At 42.5% G+C, this 19,323-nt stretch overlaps 1 protein-coding gene across 2 annotated transcripts in view; it reads right to left on the reverse strand.

Annotated features, from left to right (window-relative positions):
• Nucleotides 1-5,730: 5,730 nt before the first annotated feature.
• LOC135551993 (adenylate cyclase type 2-like) overlaps nucleotides 5,731-19,323 on the reverse strand; it is an 88,154-nt gene continuing 74,561 nt past the window's right edge. For both annotated transcript variants that reach the window (XM_064983327.1, XM_064983326.1), the window contains exons 20-25: nucleotides 13,345-13,503; nucleotides 13,000-13,146; nucleotides 12,586-12,693; nucleotides 12,072-12,186; nucleotides 11,713-11,837; nucleotides 5,731-6,748 (exon numbers count right to left, since the gene is read on the reverse strand). In XM_064983327.1, coding sequence (XP_064839399.1) covers nucleotides 6,596-6,748; nucleotides 11,713-11,837; nucleotides 12,072-12,186; nucleotides 12,586-12,693; nucleotides 13,000-13,146; nucleotides 13,345-13,503 — 807 coding nt within the window. In that variant the 3' untranslated portion in view covers nucleotides 5,731-6,595. The remainder of the gene's footprint in view (nucleotides 6,749-11,712; nucleotides 11,838-12,071; nucleotides 12,187-12,585; nucleotides 12,694-12,999; nucleotides 13,147-13,344; nucleotides 13,504-19,323) is intronic.

Genomic DNA, 19,323 nt, shown 5'->3' on the forward strand with positions numbered 1-19,323 from the left:
TTAGATTTGTGTGTATTAGGTATTTGTTGTGGAATTGTTAGATATTACTTGTTAGATATTGCCACAATGTTGGAACTTGAAGCACAAGCATTTCGCTCCACTCACAATAACATCTGCTAAGCATTTGTATGTGACTAATAAAATGTGATTTGATTTGATTTGACACGTGTCTAGAACATTCATATATTTTGTTATGATAACAAGGCAATCATGTTCTGTGCATGTTTGGTGGGACATTGATGGAATATTCTCCTAACCGTAACAGGGTTGATATCTTCTTAAATCAGCCATGAATCCCCTTGTGACAGGTAGAATGGATGTTGTGTGCAACAGGGAGTGGCAAATGAAGGCAAGTGTTACCGGACTCAGTCTGTAGCTGAAGTGGCCTGTCATAGTAAAAAAGAACGGACACAATTGTACTTCTACAAAGTTCTGGCACTTTCTTATTCTGAAGAATGATGCGCGCGCTTGGCCAGAACTTGCTGTTTCTCCTACTACCACGTTGCAACATCGCCATCTATTGGCCTGATGGACTACTAATGCTAAAGCATGTAGAATATACAATTTAGATTAATTAAGACAAATACATAAACAAATTAGTTAAAAATAAAAATAATAAAGGGCTGTCTGTTTTTAGTGACTTTGTTTTCAACCCATTACACTCTCCCCTCCTCTCTTTGATGACTCCTGGAACCAATTTGTTTGTCTGTCTATAGTCAAGACAATTTTAGTGAGTGTCTAGCATGTCCAGACAAGTGTTTTTCCTTCGCGCCACCTCCACCTCGCGCCACCTCCTTGTAACACTGGATAAGTCATCATGTTTCCATGCACCATGTAAGAATTGAGCACAACTGTGTTTGCTCCTTGTCTCCATGACTGGTATGACGGTTGTCCCAGACTCTCAGAGCTCAAAATGTATCTGGGCCTTCCAGTGCGCATGGATCTTCTCACAGGTAAGTCTTCCTTTCCATTGACCTCTTGCTGCTGTACTATAACAACATCCTGGAGTTCCTCCTGCAGTTCATCCTTCACTCCATGCTGTTCAGGTCCTTCAGACTGTTGCTAGATCTGTTCTATTTCCTGTGCCGCTGAAGGTCTGAGCTCCTGTAGCTTGCAGTCTGGTACGCCACTCTGGTTGACTTGGTTGTGGTTTGACATTGCCCTGATAGACCCGAGGACTGTGCTTGTTAGTATAATAGCTTTCCTCTTCATCTGAACTGTAGGATTCTTGGTCAATTAGGTTACTGTTTGTTGTTGTTTTTGTCTTGGTGTTTACACAGGTTTGGTTAGAGTGGCTTGATGCACTGGCAAGTCATTTACAGGTAACAGGAGGTTCCGGTGCAGCACACGAGGAGCTTTGTCTCCAGACTCTGACTGGATCTTATACACTGGACCCTCTCCAATTCTTTCCACAACTCTGTGTACTGTCTTCTCCCAGTAAGCACGGAGTTTCCCGGGACTACCTCTTTCCGGCAGGTTCCTCACAAGGACTCGATCACCTGGCTGTAGAGCTGCACCTTTTACACCTTTATCGTAGTACTTCTTCCCTTTTGGGGAGGACTTTTGACTGTTCTCAGAGCGATTTAGTATACGTCTGGCATCTTTGTTGCCCACTTCTCTGCTAATATTTGTTGGGTTCTTGTCGCTGTTTTTGGTTCGAGGTTGAACAGTAGGTTGATAGGAAGGTGTTGGGCTCTGCCATACAGGAGGAAAAATTGTGAGTATCCATCCCATTGCCTCGTGCCTTGTACTGTTATAGGCATGGACGATGTTTAGTAGATGGTCTTTCCACTCTGTCGTCTTCTCTTCTTGCAGAGTACGGAACATCTGTAGGAGTGTTCTATTCATCCTTTCAACAGGGTTACCTTGTGGATGGTATGGGGTAGTTCGAGAGTGTGAGATCCATGCAAGCTGCTGGAGTCTCTGGAACAAGTTGTTCTCAACCTCTTTCCCTTGGTGGTGGTGAAGCTTACTAGGATAGCCAAACCGAGGAATGAAGTCTTGGAATATCTTCTCGGCTGCAGTTTTTCCTGACTTGTTCTTCGTTGGGAAGGCCTGTGGTAAGCGTGTGAAATGATTGACCAGTACAATAATATATTCATAGCCTCCTTTGCTTGGCTCAAGGTACATGTAGTCAATGGAAAGAAGCTCAAAGGGTGCCCTGGTGGTGATTGAACTGGTGGTGATTGAAACCATAGCTACTTTCTCTGGAACACAGGGACGTTTCTGCTTGATACATTCACACTGTCTGATCACATAGTCTTCTACTTCACGCTGCATGAATGGCCAGAAAAATCTGTTTTTTCCCAAGACCAGTTTGTTCCCCTCATAGTCTCCTCATTTCTGATCCCATGAGCTTTTTCTCTTTCTCATTTGGATTCCATCTTTTGTTTTTCAGCAAGATGATTCTCTGATTGCAGCATAACTTGTGCTGTGCTCTGGTAATACAGTATTACGTATAAAAATATAAAAAATAATAATAAAAACAGTACAATGTGGAAGGTATCAAGAGAACTCGAAAATAAGTTGTTGAAATTGTAGGGTACTAGCTATAGGTAAGCACCATCTGTATATAGGTTTTATTGTGTGATGGCAGGCATGCCTTCAGGTGACACACAACCCTCTCTACAGTTGACTAGCAGGGCAGCCCCCCATGGAATATCCTCATTTTCCACTGCTCTGCTTCCTTGCCATACCGCTGAGATGACTTCTGGTGGCATAGATTCTGTGTATTCACCCAAGTGGTTGTGGAGAACGACAGGACAACGAGACAGTGCATCAGCGTCTGCTTTCATTTTCCCAGGCCTGGATTTCAGGTCGAAGTGGAAGTCGGCCAACTCTACGAGCCAGCGGTGACCTACTGCATTGAGTCTAGCTGTGCTCAGAACAAAGGTTAAAGGGTTGTTGTCTGTATATATGGTAAAGGTGGGTGCATAGTACTATAGGTAGTCTCTAAATTTGTCACTGATTGCCCATTTAAGTGCTAAAAACTCAAGTTTGCCAGAGTGGAGGTGGTAGTTTTTCTCTGTTGGAGTTAGCGTTCTGGACCCATACCTGATTACACGTAGTCTCCTGTTGGTAAAGGACAGCTCCTAGACCCTCATTGGAAGCGTCAGTGTGTAGCACAACTGGTAAGTCACAGTCTGGGTATGCTAGTATGGGGTGGATTGGTTAGCATGTCCACCAACTTAGCTACAATGGCTCTGTGTACAGCTGTCCACTGGACTGGATTCTTGGGATGCCGTTGTCCATTGCTAACCTTTTTGGCCTGGGTTTTTCCTCTGGTTGATTTGGGCTTGGCAGTTTCCCCATTTTCTTCTGATGGACTTTGTAGCACCTAAAATAGGGTTTGGGTAGCCAAAAAATCCCAGCAGTGTTCTGACTTCTCCAACTGTCTGTGGCTCCCTCTCCTTTAGCCGAACACAGCCTCCAAAAGTCTTTTGGGTTGATTTGTACTCCCTTGCTGGATATGATCCGACATATAATAAAGGGCTGTCTGTTTTTAGTGACTTTGTTTTCAACCCGTTACACTCTCCCCTCCTCTCTTTGATGACTCCTGGCATATATTTGTTACACAAGCTTCACAAATGTTTTTTTAATTGTTTTCTAGCCTGTCTATTTATAGCAGGGTTGACATGTTATGTTCGACCTGCTCAGTTTTCCATGACAAAACACCAGAAAATGTCCAAAAATAGTAGAACCAGCCCAGCTAGCAGATTTGTTTCCTTTGACGTTTTGGGAACGTACGTTTTTGGTTTCCCATTGATTCTGTGAACAAAGCCACACGTTTCTCGACCGGTAAAACGGAACATACATTTTTAGGTTGCATGGAGGTTCTGAGAACCTTTTACTATGTCTTCCTGAAAGTTATCCTGGGATGTTTTATTAACATTGTAGGTTATTTCAAGTTAATTAGATAACATTCTGAGAACATGTTTCAATAAGACTTTTAATAACACTGCTAGTTTAGTTTGGATTAACCATCTTGAACTCCAAGCACAGATAGAACACTGTGACTGTGTTTAGACAGGCAGCCCAATTCTGATATTTTCCCCACTAATTGGTCTTTTGACCAATCACATCAGAACTTTTCAGAGCTGATCTGATTGATCAAAATACCAATTAGTGAGAAGAATATCAGAATTGGGCTGCCTGTCTAAACACAGCCATGGAAATGTGTTTGTTTAGGCATTAATCATGCAAACACATTTATTTTTTATTGTGACATGGCAACAGTGAGATTCAAAGCTGTGATCTTCTGTATTCTATCTGTGGAACTAGTCCACTGTGCCAACAGGATGCCATGCTGGCATAAAAATCAGTTCATTTTAGTCCATTCAAATTGACCACATTTTAAAGGAAACAAGCACTCATTAAGATCAAACGTGGCCAATTAGTGGGCGTAGCCAACACATCTGAACACACTTAACAATATAAAGGTTATAGAGTTTTGTTGACACTGGGAACAGGGATTCCTACTAAGCTATACATAATTGTTTTAAGAAGGTCATACAAAGGATCACTTATCTATTTGAGTTTGAATTTTAAGACCCCTTGAAACATCAAAAAAAGAAAATAATTATGTGATGAAAAATGTTATTTGGTCTTACTGCTATTAGCCTATACAAACGCAATGAATAATAGATTCACTACATGAAACAACAGGTAGTTTAGTGCTAAAACAGGGGACAACCTCCACATACAGTATACTTCCATTCATATTTCAACTGGTACCAAGGGACCATCAGATGAGTCTTGTGGGCATCCTACAGCAAAACAACCAACATGTTCAGTACCAGCCAAAAGTTTGGACATGACTGCACTTGAAGAAACTTTCAAAGTTCTTGAACTTTTCCAGATTGACGGACCTTCATGTCTAGGTAATGACGGACTGTTGTTTCTCTTTGCTTATTTGAGCTGTTCATGCCATAATATGGACTTGGTCTTTTACCAAATAGGGCTATCTTCTGTATACCAACCCTAACTTGTCGCAACGCATTAATGATTAATGATAAAATAAATCCCACAAATGAACTTTTAACAAGGCACACCTGTTAATTGAAATGCATTCCAGGTTGAGAGAATGCCGAGAGTGTGCAAAGCTGTCATCGAGGCAAAGGGTGGCTACTTTGAATAATCTAAAATCTAAAATATATTTTTATTTGTTAAACTTTTTTAGTTACCACATGATTCCATATGTGTTATTTCAGTGTTTTGATGTTGTCACTATTATTCTACAATGTAGAAAATAGTAAAAAATATAGCAAAACCCTTGAATGAGTAGGTGTGTCCAAACTTTTGACAGGTACTGTATGTGTTGTTGAGAGACGCACTTTCCAAAGAGGGGTCATATTAGTGTGTAGCCCAAACTGTGCGGATGCACAGGCAATGCTACCTAATACTAATTGAGTGTATATAAATGTCTGACCCACTGGGACTGTGATGAAAGAAATAAAAGCTGAAATAAATCATTCTCTGCACTATTATTCTGACATTTCACATTCTTAAAATAAAGGGGTGATCCTAACTGACCAAAGACAGGGAATCTTTACTAGGATTAAATGTCAGGAATTGTGAAAAACTGAGTTTAAATGTATTTGTAAACTTCCGACTACAACTGTACATAATAAAGTAAAATACTTGATCAAACTACCTCTTTATTGAACTACTTAGTGGACTTTTTCAGTGCAATCATAAATAGTTGACTTTCAATGACATGAGGCACATTGGTTCACTTATATACAAATGTTTTAATGAGTAAGAAAATGTTGGCGTCAAAACATGGAAACATTCTCCTGTTGTTGATATTGTTTTCTCGTTTTCTTACAAAAGTCCAGTAGCTCTTGATTCCCCAACTGCTCTTGAGGTCCACGTCGCTTTCTACTCCAGAGCCATAGAGAGAGGCTAGCCATAGACAGTTTGGAAAAAACAACCCTTCATGTTGGCATCACATTTTAAATAGAATTCTGGCTAAAAGTACTGTAATAGTGAAAGGACTATCGGTGCCAAGATGGCTTTGACTATCTGTGTCTGCACTGCACCACTCGACCGCTCAGGTAGTCAATGAAATCCACTCCAGGTTGAAATGTCCCTTGCGCACAGATCTAAGATCAGCTTACCCTAAACACATCCTAACCTTAACCATTAGGGGAGAGGGGAATGCAAAACTGACCTAAGATCAGTATCTAGGGACAACGTTACCCTGTGAAGTTCAGTTACTACTGTGTCCAGCTAAGGAGGGACGATGCAGGTAATACTGTATGTACAGCGTCTGTCTGTTGTTCTGTTTGTTGTTCTAAATGTTGTCTGTCTGCCATTCTGTCTGGTTTAGATGAAGTGGTCTAGAGTTACTGTGGTAAACAAAGTCTGTTGTTTGATACGTTCTACCACAGCAGGCAGTATTGTGTGCGTGTGTTACATGTGTGTGTAAGTCCTTGTATGTTTGTATGTGCTTTATTTGTGCATGCACGTATGTGTGTGTATGTGCGTGCAAGTCTATCCGTGTGTATGTAGATACATTTGTTTGTATAGTTTAAGTGTGTTTGCATGTGTGTGTGTTCATGTGTGTGTATGTGTAATGTTCAGTGTATGATGTTCAAGGCATTACAGTCCCTTGAGACAGCGATCTGGTCATCTCCGTGTGTACGAAGAAGGTTTTGAGCTCTCCCTTCCCCTTCACGTTGATGATGCCTCGACACGAACACATGTAGCCCAGCGTCGCTAGGATACGACTTGTCTCCTCAGTTACCTGGAAGCAAGGAAAACATACAGTTATGAATATAACTACTATTCCCTGAAGGAGGGAACGAGGTATAACATATTATGGGGAGTCAACGACCAGTCCTTTTCACCAGAGGAAAACTGAAATCACGGAAGCTCCGCTTTCCTGGTTATAATAACGGGGCTCACATTCATTCCTTCAATTTAGTACCGCTCAGGCACTTGCGAAAAGGCACCGAGTGCCCCAGCTGAAACCGTGCCAGACAGAGCAGTAATGCCAGAACCGGCCACTGGACGGAGCACTCTGCCAGTCTCTCTACATTATGTCCTGAAGGGACCGAGCACCACCATGAGGACTGGGATCATTTTTGTTGTTGTTGTCATGCTTGTTTTCAAATCCACCACTCTTGACAACCGTGTGTCTGAACGTGCGGAAGGAACTGTGTTTATTATGCCCACACCTGGACGATACCGCTCTCTCAATACCCCTGAACACCAAGGAACCTTGGGTTGAAACAATGTGCTTTCATGGTACCGCATTTCGCATACCAGGCCCACACCGGGTTTGGGGACTTCGGCAACCAGTAACTTTCCCCGACAGCCAGGATAGTACCGCGGGACAGATGCAGCACAAAAACAGCCACAGCACAGATTTTGTAGAGAAGCTCTGAATCCGACTCTACGCCTCCACGGTCTTATTCAGCTCATACAGCATACCGATATGATGATACCGCTGCAGCATTGTTACCACATTTAACGACCGATCCACCCTCTACTTCAGGGATCATCAACGAGATTCAGCCGCGGTCCGATTTTCTTCTTGAGCTGCTAGTCGGGACGCCGGAACATAATAATGACGAATTTGTACACTGCAAATTGACCACAAGATGCCCAAACATATATAATATTTGACTAAAACATAACATTTTCAAACAATATTAACATTGTTTTACCATCACGTGGCTCTCTATTATGCGCAGGAACACTTTGGAACAGATTTACAAAATGAAAATCACTTGGAACAGGTTTCCTGGTGCTTTTACAGTCTTTTATGTCCAACAATTAAAAATAAATATACAGTTGAAGTCGGAAGTTTACATACACTTAGATTGGAGTCATTAAAACTCGTTTTTCAACCACTCCACAAATTTCTTGTTAACAAACTATAGTCTTGGCAAGTCGGTTAGGACATCTACTTTGTGCATGACATGTAATTTTTCCAACAATTGTTGACAGACAGATTATTTAACTTATAATTCACTGTATCACAATTCCAGTGGGTCAGAAGTTTACATAAACTAAGTTGACTGCACCTTTAAACAGCTTGGAAAATTACAGAAAAAGATGTCATGGCTTTAGAAGCTTCTGATATGCTAATTGACATCATTTGAGTCAATTGGAGGTGTACCTGTGGATGTATTTCAAGGCCTACCTTCAAACTCAGTGCCTCTTTGCTTGGGAAAGTCAAAAGAAATCAGCCAAGACCTCCACAAGTCTGGTTCATCCTTGGGAGCAATTTCCAAACACCTGAAGGTACCACGTTCATCTGAACAAACAATAGTACGCAAGTATAAACACCATGGGACCATGCAGCATGCAGCTGTCATACCTCTCTATCTCCTAGAGATGAACGTACTTTGGTGCGAAAAGTGCAAATCAATCCCAGAACAACAGCAAAGGACCTTGTGAAGATGCTGGAGGAAACAGGTCCAAAAGTATCTATATCCACAGTAAAACAAGTCCTACATCGACATAACCTGAAAGGCCGCTCAGCAAGGAAGAAGCCACTGCTCCAAAACCGGCATAAAAAAGCCAGACTACGATTTGCAACTGCACATGGGGTCAAAGAACATACTTTTTGGAGAAATGTTCACTGGTCTGATGAAACAAAAATAGAACTGTTTGCCTATAATGACCATCGTTATGTTTGGAGGATAAAGGGGGAGAACACCATTCCAACCGTGAAGCACGGGGGTGGCAGCATCATGTTGTGGGGGTGCTTTGCTGCAGGAGGGACTGGTGCACTTCACAAAATAGATGGCATCATGAGGCAGGAAAATGATGTGGATATATTGAAGCAACATCTCATGACATCAGTCAGGAAGTTAAAGCTAGGTCGCAAATGGGTTTTCCAAATGGACAATGACCCCAAGCATACTTCCAAAGTTGTTGCAAAATGGCTGAAGGACAACAAAGTCAATGTATTGGAGTGGCCATCACAAAGCCCTGACCTCAATCCTATAGAAAATTTGTGAGCAGAAACCTGACTCAGTTACACCAGGTCTGTCAGGAGGAATGGGACAAAATTCACCCAACTTATTGTGGGAAGCTTGTGGAAGGCTACCTGAATTGTTTGACCCAAGTTAAACAATGTAAGGGCAATGCTACCAAATACTAGTTGAGTGTATGTAAACTTCTGACCCACTGGGAATGTGATGAAAGAAAAAAAGCTGAAATAAATCATTCTCTCTACTATTATTCTTAAAATAAACTTTAAAAAAAGTGGCGATACTAACTGACCTAAGACAGGGAATTTTTACTTTAAGGAATTGTGAAAAACTGAGTTTAAATGTATTTGGCTAAGGTGTATGTAAACTTCTAACTTCAACTGTATATATGTATATTGTGTATGTATACTTTATTCAGAAAACTTAGGGGGCCGAATAAGACAACCCGTGGGTTGCCAGTTAGGAAACCCTTCTCTGCATTCAAGAAATCACTATAACCTGGTAGCACCAGCCTGGCTGAATGAGTGGAAACCCAGATCACCTTTATCTCATCTGCAAAATCTTTAAACAGGAGTAAGCAAGGCTTCCCTTCCCCCAAACCTGGAGGAGCTGCTCTTTGGGGGAGAAGACACCCAGGTGATCTGCCGCCCTACGACACAGCTCCATCAAAGGCTCATTAACCACCAAGGCTTCCCTCCACCCAAACCTGGAGGAGCTGCTCTACGGGGGAGAAGACACCCAGGTGATCTGCCGCCCTACGACACAGCTCCATCAAAGGTTCATTAACCACCAAGGCTTCCCTTCCCCCAAACCTGGAGGAGCTGCTCTACGGGGGAGAAGACACCCAGGTGATCTGCCGCCCTACGACACAGCTCCATCAAAGGTTCATTAACCACCAAGGCTTCCCTTCCCCCAAACCTGGAGGAGCTGCTCTGCGGGGGAGGACACCCAGGTGATCTGCCGCCCTACGACACAGCTCCATCAAAGGTTCATTAACCACCAAGGCTTCCCTTCCCCCAAACCTGGAGGAGCTGCTCTACGGGGGAGAAGACACCCAGGTGATCTGCCGCCCTACGACACAGCTCCATCAAAGGTTCATTAACCACCAAGGCTTTCCTTCCCCCAAACCTGGAGGAGCTGCTCTACGGGGGAGAAGACACCCAGGTGATCTGCCGCCCTACGACACAGCTCCATCAAAGGTTCATTAACCACCAAGGCTTCCCTTCCCCCAAACCTGGAGGAGCTGCTCTACGGGGGAGAAGACACCCAGGTGATCTGCCGCCCTACGACACAGCTCCATCAAAGGTTCATTAACCACCAAGGCTTCCCTTCCCCCAAACCTGGAGGAGCTGCTCTACGGGGGAGGACACCCAGGTGATCTGCCGCCCTACGACACAGCTCCATCAAAGGTTCATTAACCACCAATGGTTCCCTCTCCCCTGCCGAATCCAAAGCTGGGGCTTAGGCTGCCCCGAACTGATGTCATCTGCTTCACACTCTGAAAACCCTGCAGAGCCAACCAGGGGTACATCATCCCCTGAACACTTCCACTGCCACAGAAACCAGAATGATCCCTTACATGGGCTGTGATGACACGCCTGTCAGCCCACCACTGCTGCAGCTCTCTCCCAGCCTCAGACGACCCCGTCCCAGAGGTCACTTCACCGGAAGACCCTTCGCCAGCAGCCCCAATCTTTCTCACAAAGTCAACCCGACGCAAAATGGAAGTTGAACCCAGCCGGGTACAATGGTCACATGAGCGTGTTTCCACCCCAGGCAAACATTACAGCACTCATGAGTATCTTTCATTTTGATTGTGAAACCACATGCCCTTGGGCACGGTCGGAGGTTCAAACTCGGCTGGTTAGCCATTTTTAACTTACTCTTACCACTGGCCATCTTACTCAAGCAAGGAAGCACAGACTACACAAGTGGAGCGGAAAGTAGTGGGTTTTTAACAAACACAAAAAACAAAACCAAGACCAAAAACGTATAATATCTAGAGGGACAAGTACTCTCTCCCCAAATCTCGTAGCCTCGTGTGCTTGACAAGTTTGTAAATTGCGTGACACGTTCTTACTTCAGGCGAGATGAAGAGCGAAGAATAGAGGAAATTAATGCGCGCCCTGGTATTATAGCCAGGAAGGTGGGGCTTCTGAGGGTGGTCTCGACATTCATTAGCCCATTGGGCGTAATTTCTTCAGGTGATTATGATTGGTCGTTGGCTCCCCATAGTGTGGTATATCAAGTGACTGAAAGGGACCACAAAGCAGCATGTCCAAAACATCACATGTAGGCAGAATATTCTATAGACGTACATATCTAACTCAAATGAATTTAATGGATCTCTGTGGTAAATTCATATTAATAACTGGAGACTTAATCAGGAAAGGAGAATAGTCAAAGAGATAAGTTCATAGTGGCTTCGAGTATATTGTATAGTTCTGCATTATTATATATCTACATTTGCATAACATCTGCTCTGTACCTGTATACCGTTCTCGTTCACCTTGATCTATTTCTGCAGCGACCCCTAGTGGTATAACATAAAACTGCACAGAGCTATTATTACTGGAGCAGTGTTTCCCCAAGGGTGCACATTTTGGGTTTTGTCCTAGAACTACACTGCTGATTCAAATAATCAAAGCTTAATGATGAGTTGATTATTCGAGTCAGGTGTGTAGTGCTGGGGAGAAAAAAAACAAGATAGAGTTTGGGAAACTGCTGTAGCATTACTATTCGTATAACTGTATTAATTGAGTACCTGTATTTTTCCCAGTACCCCAGTACTCTCCATCCTGCTGGCTACATTAACACTGTTACCCCAGATATCATACTGAGGCTTTTGAGCTCCGATCACCCCCGCAATCACCGGACCATGGTTTATCCCTGACACAACCAGGAAGAAGGGTTAGAGGTCACATGTAAGACAGAGTCGGACTGTACCAATTACTCTCTCTCTCTCTCACTCTCTCTCTCTCTCTCTCTCTCTCTCTCTCCCTCTCTCCCTCTCTCCCTCTCTCCCTCTCTCCCTCTCTCCCTCTCTCTCTCTCTCTCTCTCTCTCTCTCTCTCTCTCATACACACACGCACTCTCTCTCTCTCTCCCTCTCTCTCTCTCTTACCGACTCGTAGCCTGAAGTCATTGAAAGAGTGTTTGTTGATAACGTCTAGTTTCCCGACCAGAGCGAAGGCAAACTCCATCATTGTGCCGATGTGCATGTACTGACGGTCATGTTCCTGAGAGAGAGAGAGTAGAAGATTGAGTGAGGGAGAAAGAAGAAATGGAAAGGAACAGAGAGAGGAAAGAGAGACAAAGAAGACAGAAAAGGGCAAGAGAGAGGAGGGGGGTAGAGGAATGGAAAGAGAGGGAGAATCATTCTTTAAACCTGTAATTGGAGGTGAGCTGATGCTGTAGCTGAGTTTGATCATTTCTGTGGGTTTAAAATACAGTATATGTCATCCAGTTCCCACCGTGTGTGTATATGTGTGTTTGTGAATTAATTAATTACATATTTTTTTCCGTGTCAAATCTACAGTTGGCAACCCATCCCTAATTGGATTAATTGACACATAAACAAACATTACAATAATTAACTGGTGTTCTCTGCAGTGTGTGTGTGTTTGTAAAAGATGTACCTGTGTGTATTCAGGTCCAGGTGTTGCGTTGAGACCAGTAGCAGCCATATAAGTGCTGCCAATAGTCTTTATCTTCTCCACCCCGCTGAACTTCGGCTTGGACAGCAGCTGTCACAGAGAGAGAGAGAGAGAGAGAGAGAGAGAGAGAGAGAGAGAGAGAGGAGAATTTAGCCTTGGACAGCAGCTGTCACACACACAGAGAGAGGGAGAGGGTAGACAATTAGCAAGAATACTGTAACGAGGATGTTACAGACAGTTCAGTTACAGATTTGTTCCTGTTATCAGTGAAGATGCTCTGTATTGTCTAACATCCGGTTATGATCAGTAGTAACGGATGTAATATTACTGTGACACATTCTACAACAGCCCAACACACAGATGTCATTTGTAGCCAATAAGGACAGAGTAACTCACCTCGTCAAAGTCAGCGATGATCTCGTTGAGGAGTCTGAGACATTCCAGGCCCTCCTTGTTGACGTCTGACTCTGTGTAGAACTCCTTAAAGTCTGGGATGGAGGCGAACATCACACACACCGACTCATACGACTGGTGGTACAGATCCTGGAGAAACAAGCACACAGACAGAGGTCAGTGGAATGGATCTATGCTACTGGTCCCATATAGGGTTAGAATGTGTGGTTCTAAAGTTACTGCATTTACTTTGTGACTTCTTTGAAGAATTTTAGAATGGGAATGTGCTTCGATCTATGATTCTGAGTTCTCAAGGTTCTGATGTCCTGTGAATGGTTGCTGCCTCACCTCGTTCTTCCAGTTACGTCCCAGGAAGTGTTCTGCAACATGGGCCGGTAGAACGTTCTCTAGTAGAACCCTGTTCAGGTTCTCCATGGTCTCAATCTCCTCACACTCTCTCTTGAACTTGTCCCTCCACAGGAAGTCCAACCTACAGTAATATTCATTCTGTTAACAGGAGGACACAGAGACGGTAAAGATACGGTGGTCATAAAGTATTTATAAATCATTTTACTTTACTCTCTGAAATGACTACGCTTTCATTTGCTGAACAGATAAAGTTAATTAAAATGAGACTGGACTTGACTCAGTGCTGACTAGACTTCTGAAACAATCAAAGAATTGAAAACGGAACACATGGGTCAATGTGCTGCTAGGTCAAACACATCGTTCTCAAAGTGTTTTTTAAGACGTTTATTGTCCACTTGGAGAGTCACTGCTTCAAGCTGCACCTGTAATCTATAACTGTTCCTCTCACACATTCTCCTAACTTTAACGACATGGAAAAAATTAGGGGCATTTAGACCTACAATACTCCTACTGTCAACTAATCATCCCCCTTCCATCCAAAATTGAGATAATCTGATTGCAGAATAAGAGACTCTGTCCCAAATGGGACCCTTTTCTCTATATAGCGCACTACTTTTGACAAGGGCCCTGGTCAAAACTACTGCACTTTTATAGGGATTAGAGTGCCGTTTGGGACATAGAACTCTCTCACCAACTGGCCCTTGAGCATGATTTGTATTGGTGGAAAATGAGCGCTCCGGTGAAAAGACAACGAAGCAGAGGATAGCAGCTTCACTCCAGGAAACGCTGAGCACCAAGCCTGATTAGCATAAAGTATATGTGTTGGTTTCTCATTGGTTATTTGTGAGATGGTGGTCAAAACACCCCGGTGTGTGTGTGTGGGTGTATGTGTGTATGGTTGTGTCTGTGCCCTGAATTAGAGCTTATGGTTACCTGTGGGCCGGCGTTTATATATGTGTGTGTGTGTACTAGTTAGGTCATCCTTGTGAAGAGTTGAGAAAGCCTAGTAACTAGGTCAGGCAGGAACAGTGGTATTATGAGAGGCTGTTTAGAAGGCAACTACTGATGATGCTTAATTAATGAATCATTAATCTGTTTAATTCATCATTACCTCAGGCTTAGAGCCAGATGCTGCAAGGGAGAGACTATTTAACACCCCCGGAAAACATTTGAAATAAACAAAGGTTTACAATTGTAAAATCGTTTAAAATACAGCTAACCAAATATTGCAATTAAATTAAACATGTACTTCATCCCCAAAACACAGCCCCTACCCTACTGGTGACTATAACCCAGCCCCTACCCTACTGGTGACTATAACCCAGCCCCTACCCTACTGGTGACTATAACCCAGCCCCTACCCTACTGGTGACTATAACCCAGCCCCTACCCTACTGGTGACTATAACCCAGCCCCTACCCTACTGGTGACTATAACCCAGCCCCTACCCTACTGGTGACTATAACCCAGCCCCTACCCTACTGGTGACTATAACCCAGCCCCTACCCTACTGGTGACTATAACCCAGCCCCTACCCTACTGGTGACTATAACCCAGCCCCTACCCTACTGGTGACTATAACCCAGCCCCTACCCTACTGGTGACTATAACCCAGCCCCTACCCTACTGGTGACTATAACCCAGCCCCTACCCTACTGGTGACTATAACCCAGCCCCTACCCTACTGGTGACTATAACCCAGTTTGACAACAGGGGGAACTGTATGGGCTGGCTCTTGTCCACTGGGAATGGTATATCTGGGTACACAAAACTGTCTCTGAAAAGCTCTGATGGATGGTACTCCATAGCAGTGGCTTTGGCAAACATATATGATGATGGCAGGGCCAAATTTAGGCACTCAAATCATAATTTAATTATCATAAAAGCATAGCCTATCCTATAACCTAGACAGCAAATTCTCCAATGTTAAATCATCACTGACATCAGGCCTTAAAGTTACATTATGTTGGCTTGTAAAGTGATATGTTATCCCTTTGAAATACAGACAGAGTTAGCACATCCAACAGGTGGAGTCTTTATTCATCTGCAACCTGCTTCCGAAATAACTGTCAATATTAAGAAAGGAGACGACCTAAACCATTTCAACTGTAACAGCCACTTCAGTAACGGATGCAATAAATCTAACTAACTGATTGAATTAGTTGAGAAAACTCTGTTATTTGTCTTTGTGTAGCATAAGGTTAATAAATCAATCAATGTACATGTAAAAACACAGATACTAATTCAAAACAAAATTCTAGCTGCAGTAGAGCACACTGTGAAATTAGATCATGATGGGCGAAGTTTTGATGGGAACATTTTACTCTCCACTCAACATTGGTTATTAACACCAACACTAGGTTTCTTTTAGACCTGACTGTTAATTTAACTCCTGAATCAACACGAGACATGTTACACTGAAAAATCAATACAAGGTAACACTGGGCAATTTTCTGTGTACTTTAATCGATCGCACACAACAAACCATCTAATAAGTGATTTCACATTACAGATAAAAGGTCTTGTAGGCCTACGTTAATCCACGAGTCTTGCTCTTAAAATGCGACTCACATAGACCTACACATACTAAACCATAGGTCTATAATTAATAGACTGAGACGAGAACATAATGTCCTGATATAACAGTAATAATCACAATAGGCAGCCATAGCCGGCTGTGCCTTCAGAAAGTATTCATACCCCTTGACTTTTTCCACATTTTGTTGTGTTACAGCCTAAATTCAAAATGGATTAAATTGCTTTTTTTCCTCACCCATTTACACACAATACCTCGTAATGACAAAGTGAAAATATGTTTTTAGAAATGTTTGCAATTTATGTTAGAATTACTTTTGGCAGCGTTTACAGCTGAGTCTTTCTGGGTAAGTCTCAAAGAGCTTTGCACACCTGGATTGTACAATATTTGAAAATGTTTCTTTAAAAAGACCTTCAAGCTCTGTCAAGTTGGTTGTTGATCATGGATAGACAGACATTTTCAAGCCTTGCCATAGATTATGAATGTATGTGTGGGGTACAGAGATGAGGTAGTCATTCAGAAATCATGTTAAACACTATTATTGCACTCAGAGTGTTGTCCATGCAACTTATTATGTGACTTGTTAAGCACATTTTTACTCCTGAACATATTTATGCTTGCCATTACAAAGGGGTTTAATGCTTATTGACTCAAGACATTTCAACTTTTAATTCTTAATTAATTAGTAAAAATTTTGAAAAACATAATTACACTTTGACATTATTGGGTATTGTGTGTAGGACAATGACACAAAATCGCATTTTAATCCATTTTAAATTCCGGCTGTAAAAGACAACAAAATGCAAAAAAAGTTGAGATCACTGAGCCAAAATGCAAGCCGAGTGCAATTCTCTGCTGGGCGCTGGAGATCAAGTGTGCCTACAATGTATTTTAAATGACCAAGAGCCTATAGGGCCTAACTATAATGCATGGGCAGAGAAGCACAGGGCAATGATCTATTTCCAATTAAATTAAATTCCCCAAAATCATAGGCTATTTACATTGACTGTAAATAAATATTATTTCATGCATTTGTCCATTTTCTCCATGTAGGTCTACCTCTTATTATAAATAACATAGAGTCCCTTATATTTCAAAACTTGAGTCTCAAGCTGGGCTATATGATGACACTGGTCAGAGGTCAGTTGTTGTAGCCTACTACTTGCAAGGCACATCGGAGCTCCCGAGTGGCGCAGCGGTCTAAGGAGCTGCATCTCAGTGCAAGAAGCGTCACTACAGTCCCTGGTTCAAATCCAGGCTGTATCACATCTGGCCGTGATTGGGAGTCCCATAGGGCGGCGCACAATTGGGCCAACGTCGTCCAGGTTTGGCCGGGGTAGGCCGTTATTGTAAATAAGAATTTGTTCTGAACTGACTTGCCTAGTTAAATAAATAAAAAATGTTGTTGAAGTAACTTTTTTTTCATTTCACTGGAGTGGGGGATGGGACAGAGTGCGAGTTGAAGTGGGGAGGCGTGTTCCGTGGTTTCTAACAGTGTGGAATTAAAACAGTGTTGTAGTGCTGACCGTTGTCTCTGAATGTCCTGAAACTCTCTTTAAGGCCCCCGATTAGATCAAAGCAATCAATCACTGATATCAAATAACTTGGCAGAGGCGAGAACATCCTCTCTATACACAGTCTCTAGAAATATCTTTACTGTGAGATTTGTTTGGCCATTTTACTTGTTTTTGCCAGCTAAGTTGGCTAGTGAGTCTTAGCTAGCTAGCTAACGGTGTGTAGCCCACACAATGTACCCTAGACTACACAGGGGTCGCTACTGTTTACTGCACATGGTATCACTGCAAAGTGACACGTGCCAGAACCCGCCCATTCTTCTGAAATTGATACGCTGATTGTTTCGCACACCCCCCCCCCCCCCGGTAAACAATCACAAGCATAATAAAAATGCCTTACATAGGCCTAAATGAAATAGATTTTATTTAAACATGTCCTTGAGTATCCTGAAAAGCATCTGCTAAATCCAATGTATTATTATTATCAATATACAGTGAGCTCCAAAAGTATTGGGACAGTGACATTTCTTTGTTTGTTTTGGCTGTGTGCTCCAGAAATGTGGAATGATACAAAGACTATGAGGTTAGTGGAGACTGTCAGTTGTCATTTGAGGGTATTTTACTCCATATCGGGTGAACCGTTTAGAAATTACAACTCTTTTTGTACATAGTCCCCCATTTTAAGGGACAAAAAGTATTGGCACAAATTCACTTAACCAGTACAGTGTCTTGCAAAAGTATTCATCCCCCTTGGTGTTTTTCCTATTTTGTTGCATTGCGACCTGTCATTTAAATAGATTTTTATTTGGATTTCATGTAATGGACATACACAAAATAGTAAAAATTGGTGAAATGAAATTTTAAAAATTCAAACCAATAAAAAACTGAAAAGTGGTGTGTGCATATGTATTCACCCCCTTTGCTATGAAGCCCCTAAATAAGATCTGGTGCAACCAATTACCTTCAGAAGTCAGTTAAATAAAGTCCACCTGTATGCAATCTGTCACATGATCTGTCACATGATCCCAGTATATATACACCTGTTCTGAAAGGTCCCAGAGTCTGAAACACCACTAAGCAAGTGGCACCATGAAGACCAAGGAGCTCTCCAAACAGGTCAGGGACAAAGTTGTGGAGAAGTACAGATCAGGATTGGGTTATAAAAAAATATCAGAAACTTTGAACATTCCACGGAGCACCATTAAATCCATTATTAAAAAATGGAAAGAATATGGCACCATAACAAACCTGCCAAGAGAGGGCCGCCCATCAAAACTCACAAACCAGGCAAGGAGGGCATTAAATCAGAGAGGCAAGAAAGAGATCAAAGATAACCCTGAAGGAGCTGCAAAACTCCACAGCGGATATTGGAGTATCTGTCCATAGGACCACTTTAAGCCGTACACTCCACAGAGCTGGGCTTTATGGAAGAGTGGCCAGAAAAAAGCCAGAAAAAATAAACAAACACATTTGCTGTTCACCAAAAGGCATGAGGGAGACTCCCCAAACATATGGAAGAAGGTACTCTGGTAAGATGAGACTAAAATTGAGCTTTTTGGCCATCAAAGAAAACACTATGTCTCGCGCAAACCAAATACCTCTCAACTTGAAGGAGCTGGAGCAGTTTTGCCTTGAAGAATGGGCAAAAATCCCAGTGGCTAGATGTGCCAAGCTTATAGAGACATACCCCAAGAGACTTGCAGCTGTAATTGCTGCAAAAGGTGGCTCTACAAAGTGTTGACTTTGGGGGGGTGAATAGTTTAAAAAAAAACGTATTTCTTGTTTGTTTCACAATAAATATTTTGCACCTTCAAAGTGGTAGGCCTGTTGTGTAAATCAAATGATACAACCCCCCCCAAAAAAATCTATTTTAATTCCAAGTTGTAAAGCAACAAAATAGGAAAAATG

The sequence above is a fragment of the Oncorhynchus masou genome, chromosome 13 (assembly GCF_036934945.1).
Source record: "Oncorhynchus masou masou isolate Uvic2021 chromosome 13, UVic_Omas_1.1, whole genome shotgun sequence".
NCBI lineage: Eukaryota > Metazoa > Chordata > Actinopteri > Salmoniformes > Salmonidae > Oncorhynchus > Oncorhynchus masou.